The 18,573-nt window shown below is 33.9% G+C and overlaps 3 protein-coding genes across 11 annotated transcripts; 1 reads left to right on the top strand and 2 right to left on the bottom strand.

Annotated features, from left to right (window-relative positions):
• Positions 1 to 2,172: 2,172 nt before the first annotated feature.
• LOC145953505 (uncharacterized) lies at positions 2,173 to 3,657 on the bottom strand. The gene has a single exon (XM_083067474.1). It carries the CDS (start codon positions 3,655 to 3,657, stop codon positions 2,173 to 2,175), a length of 1,485 nt encoding a protein of 494 aa, XP_082923600.1.
• A 3,591-nt stretch (positions 3,658 to 7,248) lies between these two features.
• Positions 7,249 to 12,227, top strand: LOC109801003 (E3 ubiquitin-protein ligase BOI). Of its 8 annotated transcripts, XM_020361964.3 has the most exons (5): positions 7,263 to 7,439; positions 7,901 to 7,953; positions 8,936 to 9,115; positions 9,808 to 10,166; positions 11,551 to 12,227. In XM_020361964.3, exons 3-5 carry the CDS (start codon positions 9,010 to 9,012, stop codon positions 12,097 to 12,099), a joined length of 1,014 nt encoding a protein of 337 aa, XP_020217553.1. In that variant the 5' UTR covers positions 7,263 to 7,439; positions 7,901 to 7,953; positions 8,936 to 9,009; the 3' UTR covers positions 12,100 to 12,227. The 8 variants fall into 8 exon arrangements, with proteins under 8 accessions (XP_082922993.1, XP_020217553.1, XP_020217549.1 ...); XM_083066867.1 differs by lacking the exon at positions 7,901 to 7,953 and having other exon boundaries at positions 7,249 to 7,380; XM_020361960.3 differs by lacking the exon at positions 7,901 to 7,953 and having other exon boundaries at positions 7,264 to 7,439.
• A 475-nt stretch (positions 12,228 to 12,702) lies between these two features.
• LOC109800390 (DNA (cytosine-5)-methyltransferase DRM2) lies at positions 12,703 to 17,803 on the bottom strand. Of its 2 annotated transcripts, XM_083066865.1 has the most exons (9): positions 17,287 to 17,803; positions 17,109 to 17,188; positions 16,750 to 16,878; positions 16,265 to 16,370; positions 16,138 to 16,187; positions 15,102 to 15,198; positions 14,555 to 14,679; positions 13,718 to 14,452; positions 12,703 to 13,463 (listed from the first exon to the last, which is right to left on the bottom strand). In XM_083066865.1, exons 2-9 carry the CDS (start codon positions 17,109 to 17,111, stop codon positions 13,026 to 13,028), a joined length of 1,683 nt encoding a protein of 560 aa, XP_082922991.1. In that variant the 5' UTR covers positions 17,112 to 17,188; positions 17,287 to 17,803; the 3' UTR covers positions 12,703 to 13,025. The 2 variants fall into 2 exon arrangements, with proteins under 2 accessions (XP_082922991.1, XP_082922992.1); XM_083066866.1 differs by lacking the exon at positions 17,287 to 17,803 and having other exon boundaries at positions 17,109 to 17,235.
• Between the last annotated feature and the right edge of the window lie 770 nt (positions 17,804 to 18,573).

Below are 18,573 nucleotides of genomic sequence, written 5' to 3'. Positions count from 1 at the left end.
TTGAAAATTCAGAATTCTAGAGAGAAGGAAATTCTGGAGAAATAGAGAGAGAAAGTAAGAGAGAGAGAAGGAGAAAGAAAAGGAGGTTCTGCTCTAGTGCCTTGTTTAAGGAGAAAGAGGAAGAGATTCTGCCCAAGTTTTTAGAGAGATATTGCACTAGTTTCAACTCCTACTTATCTAGGTAAGGGGGAGGAGAACCTTATCTTTTTAAAATTTTATATACTATTATGTATATTTATTTATGTCATTTACTTGATTATATTTATTTAGTGGGGTATCTCTAACCTCATCTATTTGCTTATATTTATTTAGTGGGGTGCCCCTAACCTCATTATTGTTATATTTATTCAGTGAGGTGTTACTAACTTCATCTAACTCCTTAACTTTTAATTACCCTGTTTATTTATTTATGTTATTTCTATTATTTAGTGGGGTGACCCTAACCTCACTATATTTATATATTTATTCAGTGAGGTGTTCCTAACCTCATCTAACTACTTAACTTTTAATTACTATGTTATTGTTATAATTATTCAGTGAGGTGTTCTTAACCTCATTTAACTACTTAACTTTTAATTACAATGTTTATTTATGTTATTATTATATTTATTCAGTGAGGTGTTCCTAACCTCATCTAACTACTTAACTTTTAATTACTATGTTATTGTTATAATTATTCAGTGAGGTGTTCTTAACCTCATTTAACTACTTAACTTTTAATTACAATGTTTATTTATGTTATTATTATATTTATTCAGTGAGGTGTTCCTAACCTCATCTAACTACTTAACTTTTAATTACTATGTTATTGTTATAATTATTCAGTGAGGTGTTCTTAACCTCATTTAACTACTTAACTTTTAATTACAATGTTTATTTATGTTATTATTATATTTATTCAGTGAGGTGTTCCTAACCTCATCTAACTACTTAACTTTTAATTACTATGTTATTGTTATAATTATTCAGTGAGGTGTTCTTAACCTCATTTAACTACTTAATTTTTAATTACAATGTTTATTTATGTTATTATTATATTTATTCAGTGAGGTGTTCCTAACCTCATCTAACTACTTAACTTTTAATTATTATGTTTATTTATTTACGTTATTATTTAGTGGGGTGTTTCTAACCTCATATATTTGTTTAACCTTTAATTACTATTACTTATTCTATGATTATTCTTATCTATAATAATTATTAATATATTCACATTTTATATTGTTTAATTATTTTATAATAATTGTCATTGTCATTTAATTAATTAGTGCTCTTAATATATTTTATTTAAATTGTGTTATTTAATTAAAGCTTAAATAATGATAAATTCTTAAATCTATTTTGAGTAATTTTTTTATGATTAATATAATTTGTTAAAATGTCTTTTACTCATTTTAAAGATAATTAATACTCTATGGCCATAGATGATAAAGTTTGAATTATTTGTAGCTGGAGGTTTAACCTTGGGGATTTAAATGAGTAAGAAATGGAGGTGGAATATCTTTTGGTTGGTGTTATAATGATGCTCATTTATCCTGACTAGTCACTACAAGTATAATTCAAATTTTATTGTATCAAGAAAATCTAATATTTAATCTGTATAAATATATATTTATATATATATATATATATATATGTTAAAATTTTATTTATAAATAATTATGTTTATTCGTTCGAATTATTGTATTTATTGGATATTGTTCTTACTCCTTTCTTTTCTTTGTTTTTTTTAATTAAATATATTATAAATAGATGGATCAACTTGAGATTCCAGATCATTTTGCTGTTATTATTACTGCTGTCCTACGTGGAAGGAAATTGGAATACGGAGGCTATTTGATGGATCTGTTATAACTTTACTTGTCAATCATATTATTTTAATTGTAATTTTCTTTCCGTTATGAATATATATATTGTATTAAAAGAGTAAGGAAAAGGAATAATGTGTAAAATAATACGTTATTCTAAATATTTTAGAACGATATGTTATGTATTAAATTCACAAGATATTCTTTTCTTTACTTTTATTTTTATTAAATAAATATATAAATATTGTTAATGATATAATTGCGAAAATATTATAAAATTGTATAATTTGGGTATTAGAATTAGGCGTTACATGGGACTTGTTACATTAGTAACGAGCATAAGGCTAAGGAGGGGAACCATCCCTCAAAAGCCGGCCCCAGAATTAGTTTGAAAGACTCGTTTAAGCTGTTGGGCTGAAATATCACTAGGCCCAGAAGGAGAGTTGGCTTTGAGTTCGATCATTTGTCCATCCCTAACAAACCGCATGGACATTTTGGAGTAATCAGTGACAACTGCGCCCAAAGGTTTAAGCCACTGAATGCCTAGAACCACATCAGCACCACTTATGGGTAGCACGTGTAAGTCAACAGCAAAAATATGACCCTGGATGCTAAGCTGGACAGCTGGACAAATATTGGTGCACTCAATAACACTGCCATTTCCAACCATTACCTTGAGAGTGGCTGTGGGCTGCATAGGTAAGTTGAGGAATTTGGCAATACGGGTCTGAATAAAGTTGTGAGTGCTTCCCCCATCTACTAAAATAGAAACGTGTTGTTTTGCAATAAGGCCCGGTAACCGAAGTGCTTCAGGGGCAGGAAGGCCCGAAAGAGCATTGAAACTTATTTGGGCTGAAGAGAGCTCTGGAGGTGCATTATCTAATAAAAGTGGATCCGGGTCTGGGTCAAGTGGGGATGGTTCAGGTGTGGTAGAATCATCATCTTCCTCTACAACCAAAAGAAAGAAACGTGCCTTACATTTGTGACCGGGGTGGAATTTCTCGTCACAATTGTAACAGAGGCCACGCTCGCGACGGGACAGCATCTCTTCATGGGTGAGCTTTTTGTAGTTAGTTTTAGGTAGTGTTGGGAGGAGGGGAGGAAGAGGACGTGGTGGTGGGGTGGTAGATTGAGATGGGGAAGGAGAGAAAGGACGAGATCTGAAGAGGCGTTTCTGATCCAGGAACTTATCTTCCTGTAGTTTGGCCAAGGCAGCAGCTTGGTTGAAAGTGAGAGGTTGTAAGGCGAGGACCTCTCTTTTAATGTCAGGAGAGATACCTGAAACAAAACAACTCAAGAGGAATGAAGGAGGAAGACCCACGATACGGTTAGCAAGCCGCTCGAACTCGGTGAGGTACTCATTGACCGACCCTCGTTGAGTGAGCTTAAAGAGTAAGCCGCGAGGATCTTCGTAGTAAGAAGGGGCAAAACGGGTTTCAAGGGCCTCAATGAAACCGTTCCATGACTTGATCATGCCGTTTTTGTGCATCCATTGATACCAGCTCAAGGCAGCGCCGTCCATGTAGAAGGAGGCCACTTTGAGGCGGTCGTCATCAGGTGTGGAGTGGTACTCAAAAAATTGGGTGATTTTGAAAATCCACCCGGTTGCATCATGGCCATCAAAACGGGGAACATCGAGTTTCATATGGGGTTTGAAGAAGGTAGAGGAGGGTGGATCTGATGGCGGTGAGGAGGGTGTGGCGGTGAAGGCGGTGTTGGCTAGTTGTGTGAGGAGGGAATCAAGCTTGGTGTTGAGGTCTGTTTGGGAGGCAGTGAGAATGGACTGGTTTTGGGTAAGCTTGAGGAGGGCATCATCAATGGTTTTGGAACGTGTGTTGTGGTCACCCATGGAAAAGGAAAGTGCAATGAAAGCACCAAATTGATAGTATATGAGTACTTGCCTTGATTTCGAGGATCAAGGACCTCCTAGAAAAGTAAAAGAGAGAAAATAGATAATACTTTTTCTGCCTTTTTCATTCATACTGTGCTGAATATAAAGTTCTCATGACACCACATGATTGGTTGTACATGATTTGGTAATAATAGAAAAATATTCCATACTAGGAAATATCTAGAAAGTACACCTCAGCAAATAAGAACTAAATAACAAACCCTATTTGGTGACAAAGTCACTGAGATAGCTCGGTTTCTTGTACTCCCTCTTGGGCCTGGTACTAATGGATCCAGCCTCATCTATACTAGAGCTTGAGTCAATGGGCTTGCTGCTATCAATACCCACTGCTGCGGAAAGCACCTTGTCCTCAAGGTGATAATCAGAGAGGAGTGTATCACAGTGTTCCCAAGAAGTATCCTCTGGAGACAATCCAGCCCACTGAACCAAAACAAGCCTGGTAGGGGGATCAGTAAAGGCATCCATTTTGGTGTCAAGGATTGCCAATGGCTCAATGATAGGCATGTGATCTTGAGCAAGAGGAGGGAGCGGGTCAGGGGTCGAAGGCAAGGGTCCCTTGTGAAGTTTCAGCAGCGAGCAATGAAAAACGGGGTGTATCTTTGAGTCTGGGGGAAGAGACAAACGATACGCCACTGGTCCAATGCGAGCCTCAACCTAAAATGGCCCATAGTATCGCTTGGAAAGCTTGGGGCTAGTAGCAGCAGAAAGTGATCGCTGCCGATAGGGTCGTAAGCGGAGATAAACCCAATCACCAACCTGAAATTCAAGGTCACGACGCTTACGATCAGCAATGGTTTTCATATTCTGTTGTGCCTTCTCAAGTTTCTTGCGCAGCATAGAGATGAGATCCTGTCGTGCAGTGAGGAGAGAATCAACAGCCTCAATTGCAGAAGAACCTGTCAAGTAAAAAGGAATGGAGGGTGGAGGCTTGCCAAAAGTAACGTGAAAAGGGGACATTCCAGTTGCAGAGTGAGTGGAGGTATTATACGACCATTCAGCCAGTGAAATAAACCTGCCCCATTGAGAAGGTTGAGCATGGACAAACAAACGCAGGTACTGCTCCAGCGTACGATTCAGAACTTCAGTTTGCCCGTCGGTTTCTGGATGATAAGAAGTGCTCATGCGCAGCTTCGTACCGCTCAAACGAAACAATTCACGCCAGAATTTACTAATGAAAATCGGGTCCCTATCTGAGACGATGCTGCGAGGCATGCCATGGTGTTTACAAACCATATCAAGGAACAATTGGGCCACTTTGTAAGCAGTGAAGTGGGTTGGTAGCGTTCCGAAATGAGCCCCCTTTGAAAAGCGATCAACCACAACTAGAATAACCGTCTGCCCCGAAGACGGAGGAAGCCCTATGATGAAGTCAAGTGAAAGGTCCTCCCAAGTGTCATTAGGAAGTGGAAGTGGCTGCAGCAAGCCAGCCGGTTTCAGAGTCTCATATTTAGTTTGTTGGCAAGTACCACACTGAGAGACATATTTGTGAACTGATGCACGCATATTTGTGACCGGCTTTTGAGGGATTGTAACGAGCATAAGGCTAAGGAGGGGAACCATCCCTCAAAAGCCGGCCCAAGAGGTTGGAGAACCTCCCGCCTTATAAGGACTCCTTGGTGAGGAGACCTCCCCGATGTGGGACTTGTTACATTATCACCCCCTTTGAAAGCCAGCGTCCTCGATGGCTGCACTCCACGGTACTTCACTCACCGGCACTTCACTCGGCCTTCTTGCCGGTCAGAACCCTCCGATGGTCAGAACCCTCCGTGGGTAGCCCTTCTCGATTTGGCTGGCTCTCAACGAAAGCACCATTGTAACGAGCATAAGGCTAAGGAGGGGAACCATCCCTCAAAAACCGGCCCAAGAGGTTGGAGAACCTCCCGCCTTATAAGGACTCCTTGGTGAGGAGACCTCCCCGATGTGGGACTTGTTACAGAATGTCATACAAACTTTATGCATGGTCACATAATTATCATTCACATTTATACATTTCAAAAGTCACATCCCTACTAAGTTATACTTAGACTTATTTACATAATCACTTCCACATATCACATTGATTCACATTTCATAATTTCCATCATATTTAAGTTTCACTTAGACTTTTCAATTACTTATCACAATTCACATATTCTCCAATATCATAAGTGCACAACAATATCATATATTTTTCTAAAACTCCAATTTGATTAACAATAAATCAAGTTTCAATCTCGTGAATTAAATGAAATTAAATCAGGAGAATTGAATAATTCATAACAATATCCATAAATCTCCCCTTTAGGTATAATAAATCAATTGTGTTGCAAATAATTAAATAATGAACCAAAAATAATTAATCCAATCAAATTTCATAATTTTACATATATCAAATTACATGTATAAAATTATTAAACATACTAAATCAACTTTAAAACACATAAAACTTTTTAAAGATACTTCAAACAACGCATATTGCATCATATAAATTTAGATACTCAAAATTCTACTCTTAAATATTATTATTATTTTTTCTTTCTATTAAATATCCCTGTTGAGCGTTGAACTATGGGTTGATATTTTTTTTTAAAAATAGTAAACCTTTTTTAAATTTTAGATATTTCATAGAGGACATACCTAATAATTTCGTTACTTAACAATTAACCCACAGGCCACATCCCAAATCAATATTTTCACTCTCTCTTTACCTTAACAGACACTAAAATCTTAAATCGAATTCACCAAATTCTCTTTCAACCATCTCTGATTTTTTTTTTTCATATCACAAGCTATATGATTAAATTTTGAATTGACACAAACTTAATTACCAACATATTTAAATAAAAATCCTAATCTTCATCTATCCGCATAACTCGTCAACAAAAATTCAATTTAATTATCTTTATTTTTAAAAGATAATAACTCAACTATGAAAAATAAAATATTTTTTTTATAAAAGCTCTCATTTTTTAAAATTATTCTTGATTAATTAATTCAAAATCTTCTATTAAATTATTATGAAAAGTAGTGTTATATACTAACGTAAACTAACGTAACTATAAATAAAATATTATCGTATAATAAATATAATATATTCATTGTTGTTTTCTCTTATCAATATATTTATTAACAATTTAATTTCAAGTTACACTTGTTAATGAATTTTTTTTAAAATTACTGATAACGACATTAAATATGTTTTTACAAGAGTAATGACATTAAATATAACTGTGATTCAAACTATTTAATTTTACACGTAAATGTGAAATAAATTTAAATTTATAAAATTATTAATTAAAATTAACAAAATATACTTTATTAAAATACTAAATTAAACATATTATAAAAGATAAAAGACCAGAAAGAATACATCATAAAATATTAAATATAAATATTTTGAATTATCTTAAAATATCATCAGTAAATGCTTTAATAAAAAAAAAAAAAATTTATATTGTCACCACACCATAGAAATTCCCACAAATTAATAATAATTGTCTCTCCATTTCTTATGCAACACCCACTCCTTCTTCCTATATTCTATTCATAACTCATCATTCATTCATTCATTCATCCTTCATCTTCCATCCATCCATCCATCCTCAATCTTCCATTCCAGATCTCTCACCTTCTTTTTCCTCCTCTTTGCATCCCTTTTGTTCCATGCTTATCCTTTTGAGGGTATCAACTTGATCTTCTTTTTTTTTTTTTTTTCCCTTGTAAAGCATTTCAATCTCAAGGTATGCACTGCCCTCTTGTTTCAATTCTTCTTCCATCTTCTCACGTCTCAAAGTTTTTGACTTTTTAGATTCCTGTCTCCGATTTGCTTTGTTCATGGTCGATTGCGTTGCAGTTTTCCATTTCCTCCTCTTGTGGACATCAAGATAACTTTTTGTTGTCATGTTCTGTTCTGTATCCCATCTTTTAATTAGTTTTTTCATTAAAGATTTATTATTATTATTATTATTAATCTGAGTGAAATGTTTGAGTGCTTTTGCATTTATAAATCACTAAAGAGTTAAAATCTCCATCTTTGTTTTTTCATTCTTGTTGACTGAATATTCAGTTTTGATTACTCATCTTGTCTCGGTAATTCATCACATGTGATCAAATTTTAATGAGAATTCATCTTGCGTGTTGAAACGAAAGGAGATAGAAAATGAGGAAAAAAAATATTTTACACTTGCATTACTGCTTGCAGGAAGAAAAAAAGAAGATAAAATATGGGGAGAAGAGCATATAGTACCCATATATGTAGGTGATATGTGTTTTCTTTGCTACATTTCAAATTATTCAAGGCAAAAATAAATATATATTTTTTTCTAGGGAACTCATTATACCATTGTATTACTTCTATCCTCTTTTTTTGTTTACTAAAATTGGTTATATACATAGTTCTGCACATTTATATCAGAAGACCTGCACAAATATGGTTCTGCATAAGCATGAATTCCCTAGATACTTTATGTTATTGTTTAAGTGAATATTAGGCCATAGTTCGGATATGTTGTTGGTGGTGCTCAGGCACCTACTGCTGAACTGCTTTTATTTATAACTGATACTCAATATATCAGCCATAAGTGATCCACGTTTGGGGGTTCGACAAATTTTGCTTTGCTATTGAGGGCTTAACATAATGGTTCTCCTTTATTTGGGCTTGGGACCAGCTATGAGATCATAGGTGGACAAGATATAGAATGATTGTATATGAGGAGATATTGAAATGAGAATTATTGAGGAAAAGAAGATAGAAGATTAAGGTGATTCGGTCACCTGCAAAGAATTCCACTGGAGGCATAGGTGAGGAGAGTTGATTGCATGGTTTTTAGCCCTACAAGAAGGGGTAAAGAGAGATCAAAAAGGACATTGGACAAAATTATTAAAAACGATTTCATGGTGAATAACATACTTGATAATTTGGTTTTCAGCTAAATCCAGTGACATTGTGTGATCCATGTAGCTGGTCTCACCTAGTGGGATAACGCAATTGCTGTTAATAACCAATATATCATTTTGTTTAACTGCAATTTATGAATTGTTTTGAAAAAGTCAGCACATACCACTTTCAAATCCAGCTTATAAGTCTATTTCAGAAGGCCATCAACTCCCCTACCCTTACAAGCTGAATAGTTCAAAGTATTGTGCTGATGTGACTTTTGGTCCTGTAATATTTGATGTTAGCGCTTCATTATTCAACGTGATGCTGAGTTTTTCCTTTTCCCCTTCGTTCCTGTAGATAATTATTGGTGGCTTCAATAATATTCTTTTAAGGCTACATACTTGAGCAAGGTAATCACATTTCTTGGAACAATGTTGGGAGGCAACAATGGAAATCGTGCACTTCCTGTTTTCTTGGATGATACTCAATTTCGGCATCAAACAAATGTGTCAAATCAATTGCAGTTGTTTGGAAATTGTGAGTTTTCTCCTTCCTTTTCCCAAGTAACAATAATATTTTTCAGTGAATCATTTGAATGTGGTTGTTAAACAGGGTATCTCTGTTTTGTAGCTTATGCTTTTCACTTATGTATATTTTTCTTGTTTTTAAGATTTTTACTTGAGTGCTATTTTCCATCTTGTACTTTCTCTAATTCTATCCTCTAGTCCCTCTTGCTATAGGCATCATTATGGCATCTCCTTTCCCTTTTTGAATAGGGTTGGTAATGGATTATGAGCTTGTCTTGGTTATTGCCTGCATGCATGTTATGTTTATGTGCATGGCTGTATGTGACAATAATTTTGCTGGAGGTAATCAATGCTGACATGTGTACCTACTCATCCTGCATTCTTTCTCTTATGTTTTGATTTTGAAACACAGGAATGCTAATGGTCCTTGACATGGCATTTGTATTGCTTGTAACTAGGGGTGCTTTCCTTCTATCTTTTACAGTGTACAAACTACTGATTGTGTATATTTGTTGTTGCTAGTGCTGATATTCTTATTTTCTTTTGTAAATTTAGAAATTGTTACTTATTTGTTCATATTATCATTTTATGCTGTTCCTTTAATAATCACTTAAATTAATTTGGATTTTCTTTTAGTGTTCAAGTATTTTATCCATAGTTTTAACTTATCACTGAATGATAAACATGAAATATCTCTTGCAGTACAAGCTGGATGTAATGTTGACCCAGTTAATAACTTTGGAAATGAGCACATCAACTCCATGGTTCAGCCTAATAAACGAAGCAGGGAAGTGGAAGATATATCAAAACAGAGGCTTCAGATTTCCTTAAATTACAATTTCCTTCAAGATGATGCTGATCGATTAGCAAGTATTCCAAATCCTAACCCTGTATCAACTGGATTGAGACTTTCATACGAAGATGATGAGCATAACTCATCTGTTACTTCTGCAAGTGGCAGCATGACTGCCACACCATCTATCGTATTGTCTCTTGGTGACAACATCAGAACTGAGCTTGATAGGCAGCAAGAGGAGTTGGACCAGTATATGAAACTTCAGGTAATATATGAAGATAGCTGTTTTTTTTTTTTTTTTTCCCTTTTTGTGGTGATGTTTGTGGGAGGTCTTCTACGTACACAAATGATTTATGTTCAAAATATTTCTGTTTGTTGGAAAGGTAAAAAGGACTGTCCCATGGCTTAATCCAATGGGAAAAGGGGGGAAATACTAGCATTATTTCCTTTTATTATATAGTAGGATGTTTTTTAGGTTTTCCTTTATCAATTTGCTGCTAGTATCTTGCTTTTTCAAATGCATATTACAGTCTTTTTGGGTAGAATTTTCTGGTTTTGTATGTCCAGTCACTGCTTAATTCATTAAGAGTTTCTCTTTTGAAGAATTATTGCCTTTTGATAGCAGTTCATCTGAAATGTTTAAATCTTTGTGAGTGAGGATGATGGTGTTTTTATGGAAAAATATTTTAAATGATTTTTTTTCTTGTATGAAACATGGGTACTCCTCAAGTCATGTCATACACATACCAAGTATGTAGCCATACATGATAAATGTTGGGTACTCATGAGTGAGTATTGAGCATGTACCAAAAACATTTTGAAAAATAAGAGGGTACTTAACTGGGTAGTCATGAGTACTATTTGGGTACATATCAAGCCCGAACTCCAAATGTGATAATTAAAACATTATCCTTTAGTAAAAACAAAATAAGAAGGTTTTTTCTTTGATCCTACTTGCTGTCATTCGCAGTTGTGTCCTTGTTTGTATATGTTGAAGATGAGTGACTAATGGCATACTAGATTCTCTACTCTTGATCTCCTAAATGTATCACCATGAGTATTGAGTGTAACTCGTTCCAAATCAGTCATTTTGAATCATTTGAAGATGAATGAAATTCACTATAAGCGACTGACTTCCATGGAAGTTGCTACACATTCTATTGTTGAACTAAATTTAGATGCAATTCTTTTCACTGCTGATGGACATAAAGACGATATTGATATGGTGAAAGTGTGATATCATCAGTCATACATAGGTGATATAATATTGACTTGTGAATATTTACATGTTATAGTTTTTCATTATGATTCTTTTTGTTATTTTGAATAATTTAATCTTCTTTTATGTTATAAATTATGCTTGTTTGTGTTTTTTTTAAATCATTTTTACAATTTAGTCATGCTTAGACATAATTCTATTTTTTTTATATGTATATTTTTTAAAAATTTACATTATCATACCTGTATCCTAGATTTTGAAGAACTCGAATCCCATACCTATACTATGTACCATTCCCGTATCAACGTATTGTTGGTTTTTTCTATTGCACCGATATAGGAACTAGAAGTTATGCTTTAAATTATGGAACTGTCAATTAATTCTTGGTTCACACTCTTCTGAAATGTTATCCCAACTACTTTTCACACAGAAGGAACAATTGTCAAAGGGAGTGAGAGACATGAAGCAAAAGCACATGGCTGCTCTGCTTACCTCCATTGAGAAAGGTATTAGCGCCAAACTAAAGGAAAAAGAAGTGGAGATAGAAAACATGAATCGAAAAAACAGGGAGCTGGCAGAAAGAATAAAGCAGGTGGCTATTGAAGCACAAAGCTGGCATTACAGAGCAAAGTACAATGAGTCAGTTGTGAATGTATTAAGGAACAACCTACAGCAGGCAATTTCACAAGGAGCTGAACAAGGGAAGGAAGGGTTTGGAGATAGTGAAGTTGATGATGATGCCTCATATATAGATCCTAATAACTTCCTGAACATTCCAGGTGCCCCTATAAACCCTACATACAAGAGCCACCAAGATATGGAAAATCTGACTTGCAGAGCATGCAAGACAAAGGAGGTTTCCATTTTGTTGATACCTTGTAGGCACCTGTGCCTGTGTAAGGATTGTGAGGGATTTATCCGTGTTTGTCCTGTGTGCCAATCGATAAAAACTGCAGGTGTCGAGGTGTATCTGTCTTAACTTTTTGCAAGTATTTAAAACAAGAACGGGATATAAGTCTCTGTTTTCTTTGTGTTTTTATCTGCCTAAGTTCTTAATGTTCAACTCAGTAATTTGTTACTATAATAAAAAGCGACTACTTTCAAGCATATTCAATCCAAATTTCACATGTTATCTATCAGTATTCTTACTATCTAAGAATATTTGTTCTCTTTATCAATGAGCTTTACCTGATTATTGAAGACATGCTTATATTAGTTTGATAAAATAGGATACGCTTTGTTTCTAAATTTTTGGACGAATTCTCTCCAACCTAATTGTCTGACGATTGACGGAATTATCCACTAGAATTGCCCTCCCTTACTGTCAATATGAAATTTGTGCTTCAGATACAAATTACATTTCATAATGTCAAGGCATTATTATATTACCTAATTTCTCTGTTCATAATCATAGGTCATCATTGCTTTCTTGCGACTGAAACAATAGGAACATAATCCATGGGCACCAACTATACTTTTGAAATCGAATAAAATGCTTTAAAAGGATATTAGGAATATTTAGATGATTAAGGAGACTAATCACAGAATTATGACAAGGTTGCTTCTATGCTGTATCATTTATTTGTAAGCATATTTTCCATTGAATTTCATTAGCATCAGTTATTAACTACCAGCCTGTGTGCACATCGGTTAGCATAGAAGAACATTTACATTTTCTTCTTCCCTTTGAACTAAGAAAACAAAACTCGCTTTCGCATGGATGTAAGCAAAACCAGGCGATACCAAATGAACATAAAAAAGAATTACCAAAACATCAAAATTAGAACAAAATTGTGTATCTATTGGATTCTCTTCCTATTGTTCCTACTTAATTTTCAGTTGTGCCTTGAATTTGGTTACGTACAAAAGTGAGAATTAACAAAATCCACTTTTGTATTTCTTGTCTCACTGAAGCTCATTTCTCTGTATATCCATTACTGCATCAACAATCCTAAAATAGTCGTAAAAAAGTGAGGATTGCTCTCCCTCTAGCCCATGTCTACTAACTCTGTTGCTGCCAGAAAAGTTGTTGCAGGGGCTGCCACCAATGATGAGGTCAAATCCACCAAATTTGGTCATCCACTGCCTCAGCTGATTTGAAGAGACTTTCTGAACATCATCAATCTCAATTAGATTTCCCCTTTGGTCAGTTTGCTCCCACCAACTGCGAATGATGTTTCTGTTCACCTCGGCTTTTTCCACAGACACCACATTTTTAAGCATTATTCCAAGTCGATCAAGAGCAACCTCGGCACCTCCAATGCCAGAAAAGAGAGACAGGACATTGATGCCGTTTGGAAAATGACCCTTCAACACTGAAAGATGGTAGGCCACGGTATCAACCTGAAATTAATTCCATTTAGTTGCAGTCAAATAAGTTCTTAAGTTGATCACCTAAATACATCCTTAGCGTTAAAATATAAAAAGCAGCTTAATTTTTACTAGAACTTCTTTAAAATTTATCATTTAACTATGAGTTGTCCTATAATGGAAAGAAGTTTGATTTTTTTTAGTGATCATATATGGTCACTGTAGAACTCTTCTAATGATGCCATAAACTCTTGAAGAACACAAGTAAAACCGAATAGCATAACAACCTGAAATGCATTGCCAAGTGCCCTGAATCTCTCTGTCCGGGTGACTCCACCACCTCTGGTGTGATCCCTTGGGAATCCTAGTAACTTCTCATATTCATCAGGTTCAAGAGGAGCCAATTTTTTTTTCCCAACCCACATCAAGTTCCACTTTCTACACTCTTGAAGTACATTATCTTGTACATTTGGAGGAGGTTCAGCATCAAAATTTTCAAGGATTTTCCTTATTCTATCTGTAACTGTGCCAGGAGCCACGCAAGTCAGAAGGCAATTGAGCTTTGTTCTTTTGTCCCATGAGGGCCACCACTTTTTAGTTGCTGGAAAAGCCTCTTGAATAGTAAGTGGTGGGATAGGAAGCAGGGGGGAGCGGTTGTGGATGGGAAGATTATGGATATACCCTCTTTTCCTCGTTGCAGCACAAAAGTATTTGGAATCAACAAATTCTGGCTCAATCTCATATAGGAAACGTGACATATTATTCCAAACTCCTTTTGGAGCAATAGCCACGTTTTCAAAATAGAAATATGGTTTATCTGCTACTTCTCTTGAAAGCTTTCTTGAAATCAGTGAACTGGCTTCATTGGGTATACCAAATCCTGTCATTGGATGGGAATGATGCATCATCCCCATATCAATTGCTGATGTCATCTTCTCACTCGGCCTGCAGATTCTGTCTTTCCGGTTGTTATTGTGTAATTTTACTCTCTTACTTGTATGAAGATCCGATTCATCACTTGGCTGCCAGAGCAGGAGATATAACATAATTTGAGGAAACTACTTTCTTTACTGACATTTTAATTAGAAGCCTTAAAACTACTTTGATAGGACTGTAAGCCAAACCTTTTTATTCATACAAATAGATGCATCATGCCTATTGTTAGTTGGATCTTGAAGGGAGACAGTTTTCTTTTCTAACTGAGAAGCACAAATGAAATCCGCCAGGTCACATATTTGGGCTTTAGGACCTACCAAATGTTATAAAGATAAACCAAGATATTAAAGAACCATCACTAGACAAATTTCTACATGCTGCATGGAAAATAAAACTCCAGTATCCTTGCATTCCATGTTAGTCAAACTTATTTGGTTTCACGACTATCAATTTCTGTTGTATTCAAAACAAAGGGAAACCCACAAATGTTGTGAAGACTAGTAGTACGATGTTCATAACTGAAACTAACCGCAAGCTACATGCTCCCACAAAACAAAAAGTTTTGTTAGCACGATGATTTTGAAACAAAAAGTTTGTTAGCTCATTTTTCAGGATTTAATTAACCATCTGAGATCATTTAATGCTGCTGATAGTGGGAAACCGAAAGAAGAAGAATAACAAACTTGATAAGTGTTAACAACATATAAAAGAGTAACAATTATTCGGTAAACGCACCACATTTGTCTATAGCTGTCAACGCCTCATCTATGGAGTATCCCATATTCATGAGTATGGACAGTGTTTCATCATTCTCCAATGAAAAGGGCTTTTGCTGCATAATAAAAGAATCCAGTTAAAAGGAAACTATGTACACAATGCCAGCAAAAGGATTCAAGACCTTCATATGAACTCTGTCTGAAAAGAACATCACTTTCTAGTCTCTACTCGTGTGGCTATTTGTTAAAGAACATGCTATAATAACTGCCCCATATATACCTAATCGATCACGATCCACTAACTGCAAACTTTTGTACTTTCACAATATAGATATATGTTACCCATTAACTAAAAATTAATTTAATATCCTTGTAACAGAGAACCTTTATCTTCTTGCAAAAGTGGTAAGCTGGTATCTTGTGACATGGTTGGTCCCACTAAAGTTTTTAATTCCTTTTTACTTTGCTGAGATTTGCATCTCAAAAGGGTTTATTTCAAATCTGGTTGTATTTTCTTATTATTGCTATTTCAAGTTCAAATCAAGTAACAGTGAATTCATTAAGCTCGACACACAGAATAATCCTTAACTAAATAATTCCTAGAATTCAGATAACCAATAGGAGTATCATCACATCTCATACTGATCTACTTCAATAGAATCAACAAATATAATCAGTGGCGGATCTTCATAGGGACAGGGGGAGCCACGGCTCCCCCAAACTTTTCTAAATTTCTTTTATATATATATATATATATATATATATATATATATTAATATTATATTTATATATTATTATATCATTAATTATAATAAAACTAAAAAAATTAAGTTAAAAAAAGAGAAATTCTATTATTTTTTTAACTAATAAAAAAATTAATTTATAATTTTATATATATATGAAAATAATCTGGCACTCCTAAAATTTTTTTTCAAGTTCCGCCACTGAATATAATGCACTGAATCCAGGAAGTGAAAAACTATTTACTTTAAAAAATTAAAATAATTAAAAACCCACTGGTTGAGTGAAAGAGTTAAAAGTATTGAACTACTCACTGTGGTAAGATTTAACAGAGTTTCCATAATGTCTTCCTCATTCCCATCTCCTACCATGGACAAAATAAAGTCTCACCATTCAAGACCAAACTAATAGTTATTGAATATATTAAACGAGAAAAACTACCATTTTCATCAATTGCTTTGATCACTGTCTCTTTGGAAAATCCCATTCCCACAAATAGGTGAATCTGCTTGGAATATTTAGCACCTGAGCAACTTGCACTACTCTCCTAAACAGAACACAAAGTAACTCGACATTATAAAAGGAACACAAAAATCAAACTTTCCTAACACAGAAAACTATGCAATTTCTGTTATTTGATCGAAGAGAAAATAGAAATAAAAATCAGAGAAAAGTTTGTTTCTAAAAAAATCAAATTTTTCCTTCTATTTTTATATTTAACATACATTTAAAAAAAATATATATATCTCCTCATTTTCTTGTTGTCCATGAATCATTTTTGCAAACAAAGGGTTAGTAACACGAGGGACAAGAGGGATACAAAAGACCTTTGGTTCTTCCATATAAGTATAATTTTAGAACTTCAGAGTGATAAAACCCTGAAACCTAGAAAAATCATTGAGCAAAAAACTGGATGCAGCACTTACCACCACACTTTGTTCAAAGCTCTCTTGACTAGAATCGGTTGTTGGATCCGAATAAGCCAAGCCAAACACCTCAAGCTCGTCATCAGTGTTCCAATCACAGCCATTCGAAAAGTTAGCACCTTCTGAACCCTACACAATTTTCCAACCAAAAAATCTCAATGAAAGTGACAAACTTTCAGAAATTAATTAACATCCTAATTACCAAACTTGTAAGTAATAAATCTAATAAGCGAGTGTTCAAAAATTCAATTTTAATGACAGAGAAACAAATTAATCATCGGAAGCTTTAAGCTAAAATAATGTCGGCATATGGGTATGATATAGAATGAGTAATGGTAAACATCGACACATGAACATACCATGACTTGGAAGCCAAGTAACTATGAAGCAAGAACTCTCGACACAACCAAACCAGATTCCTAAGCTGGTAACACTATCACTGCATCATAGAGAGAATCAATAAATAAATAAAGGAATTAATTAAAGAATGAAAATGCTGAAGTATAATTAAGAAACTTCATTCTGGTGCTTCCTCACCATTAACCATTTGTAGTAAAAGTGTGAAACTTTGATGCAGACAAAACTTCACTGTTCCATTGATATTAATATTAACAAACCCAAGAAAAAGAACAACGAACAAAAGGTACCGCAAAGCCTAACTACACTATTCCGTTGGTATTAAAACTAACCACCCCAAGAAAAAGAAAGAAAGAAGAAGGAAAAAAAAAAAGGTTTTTAACAATGCGAAAATGACAACAACATCAAAGGAGAAACATGTTTTGGATTTGTTGCTTGAAAGTTGAATCAGAAGCAGTGTAGTGCATGTTTTAAGGAACAGAGATGAAGAATGAAGCGTCACTCCCCAAATAAAAAAATAAAATAAAAATAGAAGTAATGTTAAGTAGTTGTTGCTTTTCGGAACTGTGTCAAGACGGTCTCTTGAATATTCTTTCTGAGTCTCTGTAACACCTTTCACGCTTATTAATATTATTTTTACAAGTATAATTAAAATCTAGGAGTGTTAGACTACTATCAACACACCCTCAATCACATAAACATTCACATTACTTATAATTTATTGAAACTATAAAATCAAAGTATTCTTTATTATTAATTAAAATTATAAAATCAACCCTTATATGTAAAATACGAATGTCTATTTTATGTGATAGTATTTTTAAAAATTTTACTTTAATGATAGAGTTTTTATAAATTTTTTTAACTTCATATCTAATTCGATTTTTATTTATCATAATTATTTATAAATCAAATTTTAATATTATTAAAATAAATTATCAATAAATAAAATAATTTTGTGCTACAATACAAATTGTTTATCATAAATTTAAAATATAATCTATATATTTAAAAACATCAATTTATTCAAATTTTAGATATAATTTAAGTTTAAGCATGTTTTAAGTCTCTAAAAATTAGAATAAATGTGTTTTAGTCTCAAATTTAAAATTATTATTTTTAGTCTCTATTATTTAAAAAAAATCTTTATTTTAATATTTCAGGTTACCAATAATATATGTGAAAGTAGGAGCGTAAGCGAATACGTGTAACTCATAAATTTAAATAGACTCAAGTTAGTTTGGATCAGATTCGACCAAATTCATTCAAAATCTGACATTATATGGGTCGAATAATAAATTTTGTGATTATTGACTCGTGATCCAACTCGACCCAATCATACAATAATAATAATAACAATAATAATAATAATAATAATAATAATAAGTTGGTGTTTGGATGATGACTTGTTCAAAATAGTATTCTTTGCCACTCTTGGTTAGTAACACATTTTGTATCTTAGGGTTA

This window comes from Cajanus cajan, chromosome 11, assembly GCF_000230855.2.
Source record: "Cajanus cajan strain Asha chromosome 11, NIPB_CcT2T_4, whole genome shotgun sequence".
NCBI lineage: Eukaryota > Viridiplantae > Streptophyta > Magnoliopsida > Fabales > Fabaceae > Cajanus > Cajanus cajan.
This window is presented reverse-complemented; position numbering and strand designations above follow the sequence as displayed.

Bases quoted from the DNA above. Each gene is read 5' to 3' on its own strand.
- LOC145953505 (XM_083067474.1), bottom strand. From the start codon at position 3,657: ATGGGTGACCACAACACACGTTCCAAAACCATTGATGATGCCCTCCTC.
- LOC109801003 (XM_083066867.1), top strand. From the start codon at position 9,010: ATGTTGGGAGGCAACAATGGAAATCGTGCACTTCCTGTTTTCTTGGAT. The intron at 9,116-9,807 runs GTGAGTTTTCTC...TATCTCTTGCAG, and splicing joins ATTGCAGTTGTTTGGAAATT to TACAAGCTGGATGTAATGTT. The intron at 10,167-11,550 runs GTAATATATGAA...CTTTTCACACAG, and splicing joins ACCAGTATATGAAACTTCAG to AAGGAACAATTGTCAAAGGG.
- LOC109800390 (XM_083066865.1), bottom strand. The intron at 16,371-16,749 runs GTAAGTGCTGCA...TGTTCTGTTTAG, and splicing joins GCTTTGAACAAAGTGTGGTG to GAGAGTAGTGCAAGTTGCTC. The intron at 16,188-16,264 runs GTAGTTTTTCTC...TGTCCATGGTAG, and splicing joins CAAAGCAATTGATGAAAATG to GAGATGGGAATGAGGAAGAC.